The sequence below is a fragment of the Copadichromis virginalis genome, unplaced genomic scaffold, assembly GCF_057382275.1.
Source record: "Copadichromis virginalis isolate Kocher_CV1m ecotype Utaka unplaced genomic scaffold, C_Virginalis_male_GT1.1 unmapped_scaffold_1, whole genome shotgun sequence".
Lineage (NCBI taxonomy): Eukaryota > Metazoa > Chordata > Actinopteri > Cichliformes > Cichlidae > Copadichromis > Copadichromis virginalis.
The window spans coordinates 5,302,156-5,316,298 of record NW_028188589.1 but is presented as its reverse complement, the minus strand read 5'-3'; the positions used below and the strand labels follow the sequence as shown (position 1 = coordinate 5,316,298).

Below are 14,143 nucleotides of genomic sequence, written 5' to 3'. Positions count from 1 at the left end.
ACAGGTTGAAATGAGCTTTGAAGAAACATTCAGTGGAATAAATCTTTCATGGATTCATGTGAGCAGCAGATGAACTTTACAAAGAATCAGTGGATTTATCTTCTGTTTTAGACCAACTTTGATCACTTCGAGCCATCTTAAGTCCGTTTGTTCTTCTCACTCACTAACGTCTCGTATGATTTCAGATCCCTGCTGTTCCCCAGCTGCCCTGTAGGTGGCCTCAGTGTGTCTCACACCATTTACAGATGATTACAGGTCGTTTACAGTTCAAACAGGTCCAACATAAGAAATATGCAGAAAATATCCTGCTATAACAGTTTGGGTCAAAGTGCAGATGTTCCAGATGTTCTGAGTCTGTCTGTGTTTCATGTTAACATGTAGATGTTGGACCAAAGTGAAGCTTTTTGATGTGACAGCAGGAATGTGAAGTGTAACTCTGAGCTGTAGGAAATGAAACTAAACGGACTTTTTCTCCTTTATTTATAGGAAAGTGTAGGAGAGCAACAGATGAACAAGCGTTACTGTAACAGGAAACATCAGAGGACCTTTATGTTCATCATCATCACTGTTTCCTTGTTCTGTCACAAACACACAACACTTCCTGCTCTCTCTCTGATGGATCTGATTGGCTGTTTCATTCACAGGAGGTCAGGGCGTCACACAAACAGCTTTAACTGCACAACGACACACTTTAAATCATCTGCAGACAAACCTGTGTGTTTGATTTATGAAGAAATAATAAAGACGTGTGTACAGCTGTCCATGAAGCAGCTTCTCACACAAACTCTGACACTTCAGCCACTTTAATTCCTGCAAAGCTGCGTAATAAAGAGCTGTGACTGCTATGAGCTGCTGATGATGACTGCATGAAGCTCTCAGCTGAAGCTTCTTTCATTTATTTTAATGTTAATGTCGCCTTTTTAAGTCTGTGTGAGGATTTTAATGACACACATTAAAGGAGCTTCTTTGATTAGAACCAAATTCATGTTGATTTTCAGCCTGAAATGATAAAAACTTTAATAATTCTGTTTATAATCATCAACCTGGAGACTAATGAAAAGTATAATAGTGAAAAAAAGCCTTTATTATTTGAGTAATGCCTGAATCTGCTCAGAGACGGAGACAACACAGAGGTGTTGATGACAGTTTGACATTAACTGAATTAAAAACAAAGTGCTCTTATTGTGAAAATCTGCCTCCTACTTCTTTAAATCATTTTTATGTATTTTTTAACCTCACAGTGAAACATTGAGGCATTAATCTGACACAGTTTGATCAGCAGCTGTGTTTTTACTGACGTTTCACTTTGATTTGTTCAGACTGAGCAGAGAGGATCGGTTCTCTGTGTGCGCACTGCTGAGAAACACAAGCTCATTTCTGCTGTTTCATGAAAAGTGTTATGAGGAACAAGAAGTTCAGCCTCTAAACTCTCAGCGTGAGGACTGAGTGAAGAGTTTCAGAGCAGAGAGTTTTGGCTCACAGCTTTTAGCGTCTACACAAAGAGACGATTACGCACTTGATCTGAGAACATCTCCACCTCCTACAAACAAACTCTCCTACGAGCAGCTGTCACAACCACAACAGGCAGAAGACTGGATTTCTTCAGGTCAGATTTCATGCAGTTTGCATAAATTGTGTGTCACAGACTTTGTAGTTCACATTTGTGTGACTCGTTTAAATCTTCTCCTCCTGAAAGTGAAACTCTTACAAACACATCAGGCCACAACCTGCTGCAGGTTAATGATTGATCTGAAGGCAGCTGACCTTTGAGCAGGAACTTGTGAGTCTTTTATTGTGTTTAGCACTGCCAAGTGCTGGCCTCTGCTTCCACCATCACATTTACACTGGTAGGTTCAGCACTGCTGCCTGCTTCAGACTGAATCCAGCAGCACAAAGACACAAGTTAATAAAATCAGCATCTATTCCTTTATCACTGCTTTGTTACAGAGGAGAACAACGCTCCAGTAACGCGTAATCCGATTACTTTTTTCAAGTAACGAGTAAAGTAAGGGATTACTATTGCAAAATCAGTAATTAGATTACCGTTACTTTCCCGTAGGAACGCTGCGTTACTGCGTTACTAAAACCGTGATTTTTTGCGAGAATGTCTCACGACAGTGACGTAAGCGAGTGCGCCGTTAGTGACAACAGCTGTGTGCAGATCAACAATGGATCACATATCGATTGTGGGAGAGAGTATGAGCGTGCAGCGTTTAAAGCGTGGAAGTACTGACCTTACTTTGAGTTTGATTCCATAAAAAGTGACAAAAACATTAGCGTCCGCTGTGCGTGGGAAGAAAACTTCTTTTTACAGCGAAAAAACCCCTAAACTTCCAACAAGCACCGAGTAGCTACGACGTAATGGGAAACTCACAGAGAAACTCGCGGATTCTTCCACTGACCGCGGCACACCTGCACCAGGGTAAACCTCCACCTACCCCACTCCTGCTTTACAGGTGAAAATAGAGCAACAGGACCGCTGAGTCTTTGACTTTATTTATTTTCTGCTGTGTTTTACTTGCATCTATTTGAAAGACTGAGTGTAAACACAACAAATATTTTATTTTATGAGCTGGAATGTGCAGAAAATAGGTTTAAATGTTAAACAAATTTCTTCCAGTCAGAGAATGTTGCATATAATTAAATGTTTGCTTGATGCATAAAGTTAAAAGATTAAAACTAATAAAACAAGTTTTAAAAAGAGACTTTTCCATTTGATTACATTTTGTATGATGGATTATGCAGAAAAAGTAGAATTGGGCTGAAAGATCTATCGCTTTATCACCTACTCAGGTTGGAAATCGTGTTTTTAAAAAGTAACTAAGTAATTAATTACTTTTGAAAATAAGTAATCAGTAAAGTAACGGGATTACTTTTTTTGGGAAGTAATTAGTTACTGATTACTGTTTTCAAGTAACTTGCCCAACACTGGACAGAGTGTTGGCTTCATCACCGACACACGTCACCACATCAGGAAACAGCTGGTTCAGTGAGTATTTAAGGTTCACTGCAGACAAACTGGAGAAAAACGAATCACATGAAACATTTGTTACTGGTTTCTGACCTCGTCGTAGAGACTCACATACCTGTGTTCTGCTATCAGTGTGATCACATGTGCTGGTACAGTTTGCCAGGTTGACCCATGTAACCTCCACTATCCTGTAGACGTGGAATATGTTTCACATATGGATCGCTTCATTACTCGACTATGACTGTGTGCTTCACAGGTGCTTATAGAAGTGCTGCTTTACACAAAAGCAGACAGTAAAAATAAGAACTGCAGGTCCAGACCACAGGTTTATGTGTTGATAATGATGATGTGCAGTCACTCATTGTCACAGGATACTTCCTGCAATGATGCTACGGGTCACGCAGTTCTGCAGAAGTGGAGGAAACAGATGCTTTTCCTAACAGAGACACTTTAATGACTTAAAGAATCTAACTGACACACAAACCTCAGTTTGTCTGACATTCATGAGAGTAAACTGCTCCTGAATGTTCTGTTAGTTCACTGGATGATTGCTCCTGTTTACCTGACTTCAAATGTAAAGATCCCTGACACAAACTCTCACGAGTTCAGCGGCGACACGATCGCACAACCAGCCGCGACGTTAAAGGCCGACGCGCTCACTACCTTTGGTTACAGCTCTCAGCTCACACGACATACACAAAAATAATGACAACACGAGTCCTCTGTAGGACGTCACTGTGGTTTACTGACAATGTTCTCAACAACAGACGCACAACCCTGGTTTGGTCTGATTATTTGTGTTGTACGGCTTCGTTGGTCTGACGAGCTTTTAGGGATGTCAGCAGAAGGATTTCACGTGCTGAGGTCATATTTATGAATCAACCTGAACAGCTAATACTTTACCTCTTTATTTTATAACACATATGAACACGTTATAGTAGATTTGTGCAATGTGTGTTTCACGTCTTTATGGGCGTATAGATCTGTAAACAGGCTGATGGGTGTGTGTCTGTTTATTGTAGCGGTGCAGAAATGTTAAAAATGATGATAATAACAACACTTCTCACATCAGGCTACAACACAAACCTCCTGATAGCTGCAAACACCAAAACCCCCAACGACAGGCACACAAAGAGCGAGCAGGGACCCACCCTGACAGCATGTGAGCCTCCTACTACGACTCACTGTGGAGCAACACAACACCAGGAGACGGAGGATATGAGAGAGGATACAACTGCTGTGGGGGAGCAGCCACACACTCCACAGGAGACGATGGGGTGAGAGATGGTTCGGTGCTCCTAACATCATGTGGACGCTCGTCTGCACATAAACAAACCTCACCTAACCCCACCTCCTTTCTCTTTTTGCAGGGTGGGGTGCTCCATCCTTACACACTTTGCACCACGTGGCGCTCCATCTATTCGTTTACCTTCTTGGGTCTCTTCCTCCTCTGTCCCAGCCCATTGAGGCGATCGCTGGGGTCCAGCCTGTAGTGGGAGTGGCTGTCCTCGCTCATCCTGTCCCCGTCCACTCCGGGTTATTCCTTTCTTCTTTCTGTCCTCTGAATCGAGCTGACCTCTCTCCTCTCTGGTCCTCGCTCTCTGAACCGGCGGAGCATGAGAGAGAGGAGTGGTTGGGGAGAGGGAGGGGAGACGAGCGAGGGAGGGAGGGAGCACAATGGTGTTGCCATGGCAGCAGCTGCCACCAGTGTTTATCTGGCAAACCAGAATAGTTGCCACACGTTGCCACACTCGCACACTCGGCAGCCATACGTTTGTGTGCGACCTGCCCGTGGCTTCCTCGTTACAGACACACCGAGAGGAAACGCTCAGACACAAGGCCGAACATGAACGAACACTCGTGTGTGTGGGAGGAACAGGGCACAGACTCCACGCCGTCGTTAAAGATGGCGTGTGTGCTAAACGGAGCTGTGCGCTGATCGATTAGTCAAGTGAAAAAAACAAAGGAAGCTGTCTGGATGGAGTTTGCTGCTCCCACTAATCAAAGAGATGCATCACAGCTGGAGCTGATTGATGCACGAGCCACCGTTTGCACAATCCCACCGACTCCACGCTTGTGTTTCCTTTCTGCACCATGTTGTTAACACTGACCCCACACTGTGTTCATGAGCTAAAGAAATCAGGATGATTTCACGGACCCACACAGACCCACACAGACCCACACACCCACACACACACACACACACACACACACACACACACACACACACACACACACACACACACACACACGCACCCACACACACACACACACACACGTCCTGCATGCTAAGAAGTGAGTGAAGGATGCAGAGGTGTTGAGACACTGAGGATGTGGGAGCACAGACACCGTTCAGCCTGTGTTTGTGTATCAGAATGAATCAGGCAGAAAAACATTCAAAGCAAACTGGTTGTCCTAAAGTGAATCAGGCTGCAGTCAAACTTCAGCTGATCTCTCATCAAAGCTCCCAGATCGATTCGTGCTCCAGTTTCACCATTTCAGCAACACTGTGGGAGAACGGGGTCAGCTTTCAGCAGGGGCCACGATTATGCACAGAAGGAAGACGGGACACGGCCGGTCCTTCAACCATCGTATGGATGTAAGAGCCTAACACAGGTAACACAGGTCACAGCAGCAGAGCTGGTAGCAGCTTTGTGCGCTTGTAGAAAACTCAGCGGTACTGCAGAGGTTGTGTACTTTACCAGGGAAACGTATGTATTTTGTGTGTGGTTGAAGATTTCCAGGTTGTGTGTTCTCCTGTTTTATTCAGTTTATCAGAAGTCAGCAACTAAAATGTAAAAGCAGCTAAAAAGAAAAGACAATGATAGCATTGTGTGCACAGTGTGTTACAGAGCTGTTGGTGGCAGTCCAATCCAATCCAATCTTATTTATAAAGCACTTTAAAATAGCCAGCACAGGAACAAAGTGCTGCACGGAAAATAAGTTAAAACAATAGAACAACAGAAAACAGCAAAATAAATAAATAAAACACATAAAACATCAAATGAAAACAAAACAAGATAAAACAGCATCGAATCACCTAAAAACAACTGAAATAAAAACCAACATCTCACGTGGTGTCAAAGCTCAGGGTAAAGAGGCGGGTTTTCAAGACTTAAAAACAGGTAAAGAAGAGGCCTGTCTGATCTCCAAAGGAAGCTCGCTCCACAGTTTGCAGCTGCTACAGCAAAAGCAGGATCTCCTCTAAGTTTACGCCCAGTCCTGGGTACATGCAGGAGCAGCTGATCAGCTGGCCTGTATGAGGCTGTCGCAGCTCAGAGAGATGAGATGGGGCGAGGCCATGGAGAGCTTTAAAAGTAAATAAAAGAATTTTAAAATGAATCCTAAAAGAAATGGGCAGCCAGTGACGTGAAGCTAAAACAGGGGAAATGTGCTCAAACTTTCGAGTGCCAGTTAAAAGACGAGCTGCAGCATTTTGACTAATATATGATGCGCTGACCCCAACATGAAGGTCATCACAGTAATGCAGCCGAGTGCTGACAAAGGCCTGGATCACTGTCTCAAAGTGCTGCCGTGAAAGAATTGGCTTTGTTTTTGCAGCTGCCTGAGCTGAAAGAAGCTAGATTTGACCACTGCCTTGATTTGACCACTGCAGGTAGAATGAAATGCCAGCATGTTGTTCACACTTCTTACCCGAGCTGTTCTCCAGCCCATCCGTGAGTGTGGCTGTGAACAGAGGAAGCACTCGAGCAGAAAGTGCTCGTGTGAATGAGTTCAGAGTAGAGCAGCTCGATGTGGGAACAACTCGTGGCGTTCATTTAGAGAACGAATATGTTCATGGTTACTGTATCTCCTCAGCCGAGCCGCCCTTCGTGCCCCTCCCACAGCCACATGCTCCGTCAGTCTGCCTGGCAGAGAGGGAGGGGGGCGTCTGGCCTAGTGCCAGGCTCTCTCAATATTTTATGAGAGGGAGGGGAGGGAGGAGGTGCAGCGGGTTGGTTGGGGGTTAAGAGACTAGCTACACTGAACTACGACGGGGAAACAATTATCCTCCCTGCTGAATTTATAAGTTTGCTCACTTACAGAGAAATGAACAGTCTCTGATTTTTACCTGAGTTTAGAAACATCGAACAAAAAACATATCAGTTATGAACAGATCTGCATGTCCCTGAATGAAGTGTGTGATCCTCTACAACCCTGGATCCCACAGACTGGCTGTGGGACTCTCAGGATATAGATGCAAAGGGCGTCAGCATGAAGCTCGGTGACTGTGGGTGCAGCAGTTCTGACCATGATGTGATCAGTCAGCCTCATGGGCGGAGGATGATCATAGGAAAGGAAACTCACACAGGAGGAGCTGGTTAATGGTGAGAAGGCAGGTGGATGACAGTCACCACATACTGGTAACACTGATAGAGGATTGAAGTAGGAGGAAACCAGGGAACCAGGAGCAAAGCCTCACACAAATAAGAACTACGAGACTTACAGTAACAATAAGAGCTGTACAACATGGAACAGCAGCAGCGATGGAAACAACCTCGTGTTTGTTCCCATATGGAAAAGAAATAGTAAAAACATATATGATTTACTCATGAAAGTGGCCACTTTCTCATTACTTTCATATATTTTTTTAGTAAGTATACAAAACATACAAGTTTCATTGTATAACTTTTCAAGGGATCTTATATGTGTTTTCACTCTTGTATGCTTTTCATACAAGTTTCATACAAGACAGATAAAAACTTTGTAAGATTTATATATATCTTTTCCATATGGGTTGGAGCAGGGATGGTTAGAAAGAGACGACGCTGCTTTGTGCACGGACCATATTTATGAGTACGAGTAGTGAGTTTAATGATATTTCAATTATATGACAAATATCCAGTGTTGGGGAGTAACAGAGTACACGTACGAGTAACTGTATTCTGTTACAGTTACTGTTTAAACAGGTGGTATTTAGAATACAGTTACTTTGTTGAAATAAATGGATTACACTGCATGTTGGGGAGTAACGGAATACACGTACGAGTAACTGTATTCTGTTACAGTTACCGTTTAAACAGGTGGTATTCAGAATACAGTTACTTTGTTGAAATAAATGGATTACACGGCGGTACTTTCCTGTTTCATATTGTGGCGGGTCAGGACTGTTTGGGTTTGTTTGACATGTTCTGTTGTTCCAGGCGGCAGCGTTGTGGTTGCCATGGTTACAGGGTGACACGCTGCGTGTTTCCTGGGTGAGAGAGGCCTTGTTGTTGTGCTAAGCTAACAGGCAGAATGTAGCATCATGGGCAGTGTAGTCCGTGCTGCAGGGAGGATGGACTGCTGTACCCGTGATGTGTCTGTGAGCGAGGAGGGAGAGAAAGGAAAAGCACGAGCTGTCACCGAGCAGAAACGGGAGCTGGAAGCATGTAAATATAATAATAACCACTGCAAGAAGAGAGCCTGACGAGCCGTTAAGACTCGACCGTACACCGTGTTCCTGTTTTCCTCCGAAAACAATAAGTTCTGTTGTCTGTGAAGGTTCTCAGTAGGGCTGCCACGATTAGTCGACTAGTCACGATTAGTCGACTATCAAAATCGTCCACGACTGATTTAATAGTCGACGTGTCGTTTGAAGCTTTGTAAGATCGCAAAAGACGCAGGAATAATAGCAGGATTTAAGAGTGTAATAACGGACTGAAACAGAAGATGGCAGCACTGCATGTACAAGGATGCCAGCTGCCGTTAAACCCCGAAGAAGAAGAAGCAGCTGTGTCCCAGAATTCATAGCGCGGCCCAGCTTAGTTTCCAACAATGGCGGTAGCTAGTTAGTTTTAACTTTACTCTTATTATTCTTTCTGGGTCACAAAATAAACGTTTAACATATTTTCAGGCGAGAATGTAGCTGTGTAAACTTCAAATATCTGCTCAGTTTATCAGGACACCACATATTTTCAAAAGCGCTCCGACGTTTTTGGAGACGTCTGTTACCCACTAGCTCGTTAGCGAGCCGGGGGCGAGGCTAACTAGAGCCGTGAGAACACCGGACTCCCGGCAAATTGTTTTCAAACCCACCGCCGTCTTTCGCGACTCAGGTTAAATATATATGAGTCACTTAGATAAATTAAAAATGTTGTTGTTTGGCTTTTTTTTTTTTGTATTTTATTTGTTCCTGAGTAAATCGGTTTGGCTGAGATTAAAGTTTTTACACAGCTGAATAAACTCAAGCAGACAGCTGATCATCAGAAGTGTGAGATGCTGGAGAATATACTCCAGTGTCCTGTTATATTTTAGATAGCAAGGAGTTTATTAAACTTCACCGAAACAATCTGCAAATTTCATTAAAATTTAATAAACTATCATCTTGTCTTTATTTTTAGTTAGCACAAACACTTAAAGCTGTAAGCTAATGATAGTTATATAAGACCAGATGCTGCTGGTGCAATAAGCTGTAGTTTTATGTTATGATGATCTGATTAGTCGACTAATCGCATAAATAATCGGTGACTAGTCGACTATCAAAATAATCGTTTGTGGCAGCCCTAGTTCTCAGTCATCCAGGCCATCGTAGTCTGAGGAGCTTGCAAAGAAAAGCGTCTGGACTTCTTTAAGTTGCTTGAAGACGTTTCACCTCTCATCCGAGAAGCTTCTTCAGTTCTAAGAACAGAAGGTTTGACTCTGTTCTGCTCCTTTGACAATAAGTTCTGTTGGAGCAGCCTTTCAACGCCTCTCTGTCTCTGCTAGCAAAGTCGACCCAGACAACAAAGTAAAGCTCGTTTTCAGCTACGAGCCCGACACGAACCCGACGTGTTAGCCAGAGGTCCCTTTACTACGGTTCGGAGCCGCGGACCTTCAGTAATAAATCACAGCAACAGTACATTCATGTAGTTGTAAACAGCATGATAATATATTAAGTAATCCAAAGTATTCAGAATACATTACTCTCATTGAGTAACGTTACAGAATACATTTTGGGGCATGTAATCTGTAGTCTGTAGTGGAATACATTTGAAAACACTGCAAATATCCAGCACACTGACAGCTGTGACCTTATACACATGCCCAGTGAAAGGTTGATTGAACACTGTACATGGTATATAGCTGGTCTGGGGTTAGATTCTGCCAACCAGGCAGCGCTGCCTCATGACACGGGGCTGGATCAGCCATCTATTGATCCATCCCAGAGAAGATGAAGGAGACACGTGATGATGACACCACTGTGCAGTTCACATTGGAGGGCTTTATTCCATCCACTGAGTCATCAGAGCTGTGGGCCTTCTGTGAGCTCTGCAGTGTGGCTGACAAAGCTGACATTAAGTGTCCAACTTTCAGGATTTTTGCTAAGCTGTCACTCACTGTAGCTATCATCTCACACACTTGGCTACTTTTCTCTGTAAAGGTGTTTGATGACAGAGTCTTAACCCCTGCATATGAAGATAATGTGTTTGATATATCTGTTAATACCTGACACGACTTCTTTCCTTTCAAGTCTGTTTCACATCCAATTGTAGAGACAAGTGTGTCAGAGGATCGTGTGAAAGGATGTTCTGTCTTTCTTCAACATACATATATTCGACAGCAGAGATGAGTGTGGAAAATGAAAGTAGACGGGAGCACCGGGAGGCCAGTGGCTGCAGGTTTACAGTGACCTGTGTGAGAGAGCACATGCTGAGCAAGCAGAAAAAGACTTGGCTGAGGCTGGAAGGATGTGCAGCACGTCAGAGTAAGGAGGACATGAGGGCAGACATGAAGGAGATGAAGAATGATGGTCCTGATAAACATCTGGAGGTATGAAGGGGACTTTTTAACTAGATTGTTTAACACAGTGTTGGGACAGATGCTTGTGTCCTGGTACTGAAGAATCAGGGTGCAGAGCTGCAGCAGCCACAGGGGGAGCGAGCTGATGAGCCACACCGTGAGAAAGAGCTACTGAAGTGAGGTTCTACATGTAGATGAGGAAGTGCAGAGAAGGTTAGAAGGAGTTGTATCATATCTGTGTGGATGTGGAAAAAGCACACGACGGGACACCAAGAGACGTACTGTGGTACTGCACATACTGAGCACATACTGAGGCTGTGCAGGAGACAGCAAGGCACAGGTGAGCTGTAGGAGGGACAGATGGATTTAGAGCGGGGGCGCGATGACATCAGGACTCGACTCTGAGGCCCTTCATGTGTGCGATGGTGCAGACAACACTGGGAACTATAGTGAGAACAGGGACCAGGTGGAGAGGTGGAGCCAGTAAGACTGAATACATGTGTGTGAAGGAGAAAGGTGCCTGAAGCTGATCCAGAACAACACAGTGCACAGGGCAGGTGCAGAGGAGGTGGGGTGGGTGGAGGTGAGGGTCAGGGGGGTCTGTGAAAGAAGAAACACAAAAACCTGACAGGGAAAATTTAGGAGACGGTAGCTCGTGATGGCAGTCGGGCGAGCTGTTGTGTGTCGGAGACGGTGGCACTGACAAACCCAGGAGGCGGAGCTGGAACGGTTAAAGATGGTCGACTCTTCATTGGGAATGACCAGAATGGAAACGTTTAGGTAGAACACAGGGGCGAGGCTGGACACGTGCAGACGACTGATCGTGGATACACAGGGTGTCGAACAGTAACTAACACAGAAATACTGCTGTAAAGGTCCCAGTTAGACATGCTGAAGCACAGGTCAACAAACCATCTCAGCTTCCCTGTGTGATTTCACTTCATGGCTAAATCATCGTTTCAGGCTTCTTTGGGTATTTGTGGGTTTGACGTTTTCACCCTAATTCATAAAAAGCCAATCAACAATCAGGAGAGAGGAGTTCGTCTTTCTAATTACAACTAATACGATTAAAAGACTTATTTATAAACTCCGTTAGCGTCACAGTACAAAGTTAAACAGAGAATCAGGAATCCTCTCTTAATATAAGTGATCACATAGATCTGTCAGCAGCAATTTGTCACGTAAAAACAGCACATCAAAAGGACTCTGCAGTCACAGCGCCCCCTGCTGTTATCACACTAGAAGGGTATTTATTATTATATTAATTATGCAGCATGCAAACATATATAATGTCTCTCTGAGGGCATCTTCCTGAAATATTAATGCATGTGCTAAACAGCTGTACTCAAAGGAAGCAGACTCACACACACACACACACACACACACACACACACACACACACACACACACACACACACACACACACACACTATGTTAAGCATGTGTGCATGTTGGCTGTTCATGATTTATTTATGGATTGGCTTTCTCTTTGCGCACAGAGAGCCAGAGGTTCTACTGAACTCTGGGTTGTTACCAGTTCATTACCAGTCATGTACCAGTAGCCCAGCTCAGCATAAACCCAGACAGTAATGACATACTGGTCTGGACAGATTACTGACCAGCTTGGAGTGATCTTGCTTCACTCACATTCAGCAGAAGCTTTGTGGAGATGAAATCAGTGTAACACTGCGCCTCCTCAGGTCAGAGACCACAGACGGTAACGAATGAATCACTTTGTAAGGAAAGCCAGCTAGACTGGACTGAACTGTCTGAGCTGTCATTGATCAGTTATTAGTCGTTTCCTGGCAGCTTTCTCCGAACAATCGCATCAAAAAGCCACCAAACCGAACATGATGTGATTAATCTGCTGCACACAGGACGCTGCTGAACACCTAAACCAGGCCCTTAGAGGACCTCTGCCCTCTGTTATAATAACCACACATCTACTACTGACAAATGGCTAATTATTGATCATTTATTTATAATTATTTATTCATGAAATCACAAAACAACGAAGCTAAGATGCTCAGTAAAGACAGCGCTGGCCTTTCTATCACTGTCCACTGTCACAGCAGGACGTCCAATAACCAGAGTGGCTGCTGCTTCTGCCTCGTGTCTCCACACAGAAAGGTCAACAACTATTTGAGGCATATTTACCTCTCTGTCACCAGCCCCACAGCAAACACATACAGAACGACCGTCAGCAGGAGTCAGGCTTTGGACAGCTGCATGTCAACTTACCTGCAAGAGAAAAGACAAATTAAGTAGTTACCTTAAAAAAACAAAAGGAATCATTTCTTAGTATCTGGTGAACTAAGTACCTGCTGCCATCACAGATCATCAGAAACAGTTCCAGATGCACAGACAGTGGCTGCAATGTACATATTTAAATTGTTTTTAACACTTGGATCCACTTTAGTTCTGTTTATGTTACGACAAAAACCAATCCCAGCACAGGCAGCAGCACCCACAGGCGTGTTGTTTGTGTCACTGGCAGCTATAAATAACAGCAACATGTGAATGAAGTCCGCCGAGCTATTCTTAGGCTCCGCACAAAAGGAAAAGCCATAAGCTTTCTAACTCCAGTGTTCTTCATATGTCCCCCCACACATACAAAAAATCCATTTTTAAAAAATGATAGAATAAAAAGAAGATATACAAACATCAAATGCCATAAAATGCTCTGAACAGACGAGCTTCCACTGGCATGTGTACATTTTACCTTAATGCAGCCTTAAGTCACAGTCGCTCCCTAAACGGAGATTCACTTGATTCCATTTTAAGAACTCCCTGCAGTGTGACCGATCCTGGAAGCTTCACTACATCTGTCTAAGGCAGACTAATCACTCAAGGACATGGGATCCCCTGGCCCCCTTTATAAAGGCCCCTGGCCTCAGACTATTCTGTAAGTAGGGGACTGCACTGAGATACCAAACCAGCTTATGAAATGTGACAGTGTGCTTGTGACTGGGATATAATCCCTGGATACAAATCTTGTGAATACTCATAACCAGTTTCAATGGAGAACACTGACATACAGTGGGGCAAAAAAGTATTTAGTCAGCCACCGATTGTGCAAGTTCCCCCACTTAAAATGATGACAGAGGTCAGTAATTTGCACCAGAGGTACACTTCAACTGTGAGAGACAGAATGTGAAAAAAAATCCATGAATCCACATGGTAGGATTTGTAAAGAATTTATCCGTAAATCAGGGTGGAAAATAAGTATTTGGTCACCTCAAACATGGAAAATCTCTGGCTCTCACAGACCTGTAACGTCTTCTGTAAGAAGCTTTTCTGTCCCCCACTCGTTACCTGTATGAATGGCACCTGTTTGAACTCATCATCTGTATAAAAGACACCTGTCCACAGCCTCAAACAGTCAGACTCCAAACTCCGCCATGGCCAAGACCAAAGAGCTTTCGAAGGACACCAGGAAAAGTATTGTAGACCTGCACCAGACTGGGAAGA

At 43.9% G+C, this 14,143-nt stretch overlaps 1 protein-coding gene across 2 annotated transcripts in view; it reads right to left on the bottom strand.

Annotated features, from left to right (window-relative positions):
• LOC146679637 (uncharacterized) overlaps positions 1-14,143 on the bottom strand; it is a 33,194-nt gene that overhangs the window by 1,126 nt on the left and 17,925 nt on the right. The window contains exon 1 of one of the 2 annotated variants that reach the window (XM_085450353.1): positions 4,401-4,590. The exons of the other annotated variant lie outside the window; for it this stretch is intronic. Coding sequence (XP_085306479.1) covers positions 4,401-4,487 — 87 coding nt within the window. The 5' untranslated portion in view covers positions 4,488-4,590. Of the gene's footprint in view, positions 1-4,400; positions 4,591-14,143 lie in introns of those variants that run through there. 2 annotated transcript variants of the gene reach the window in all.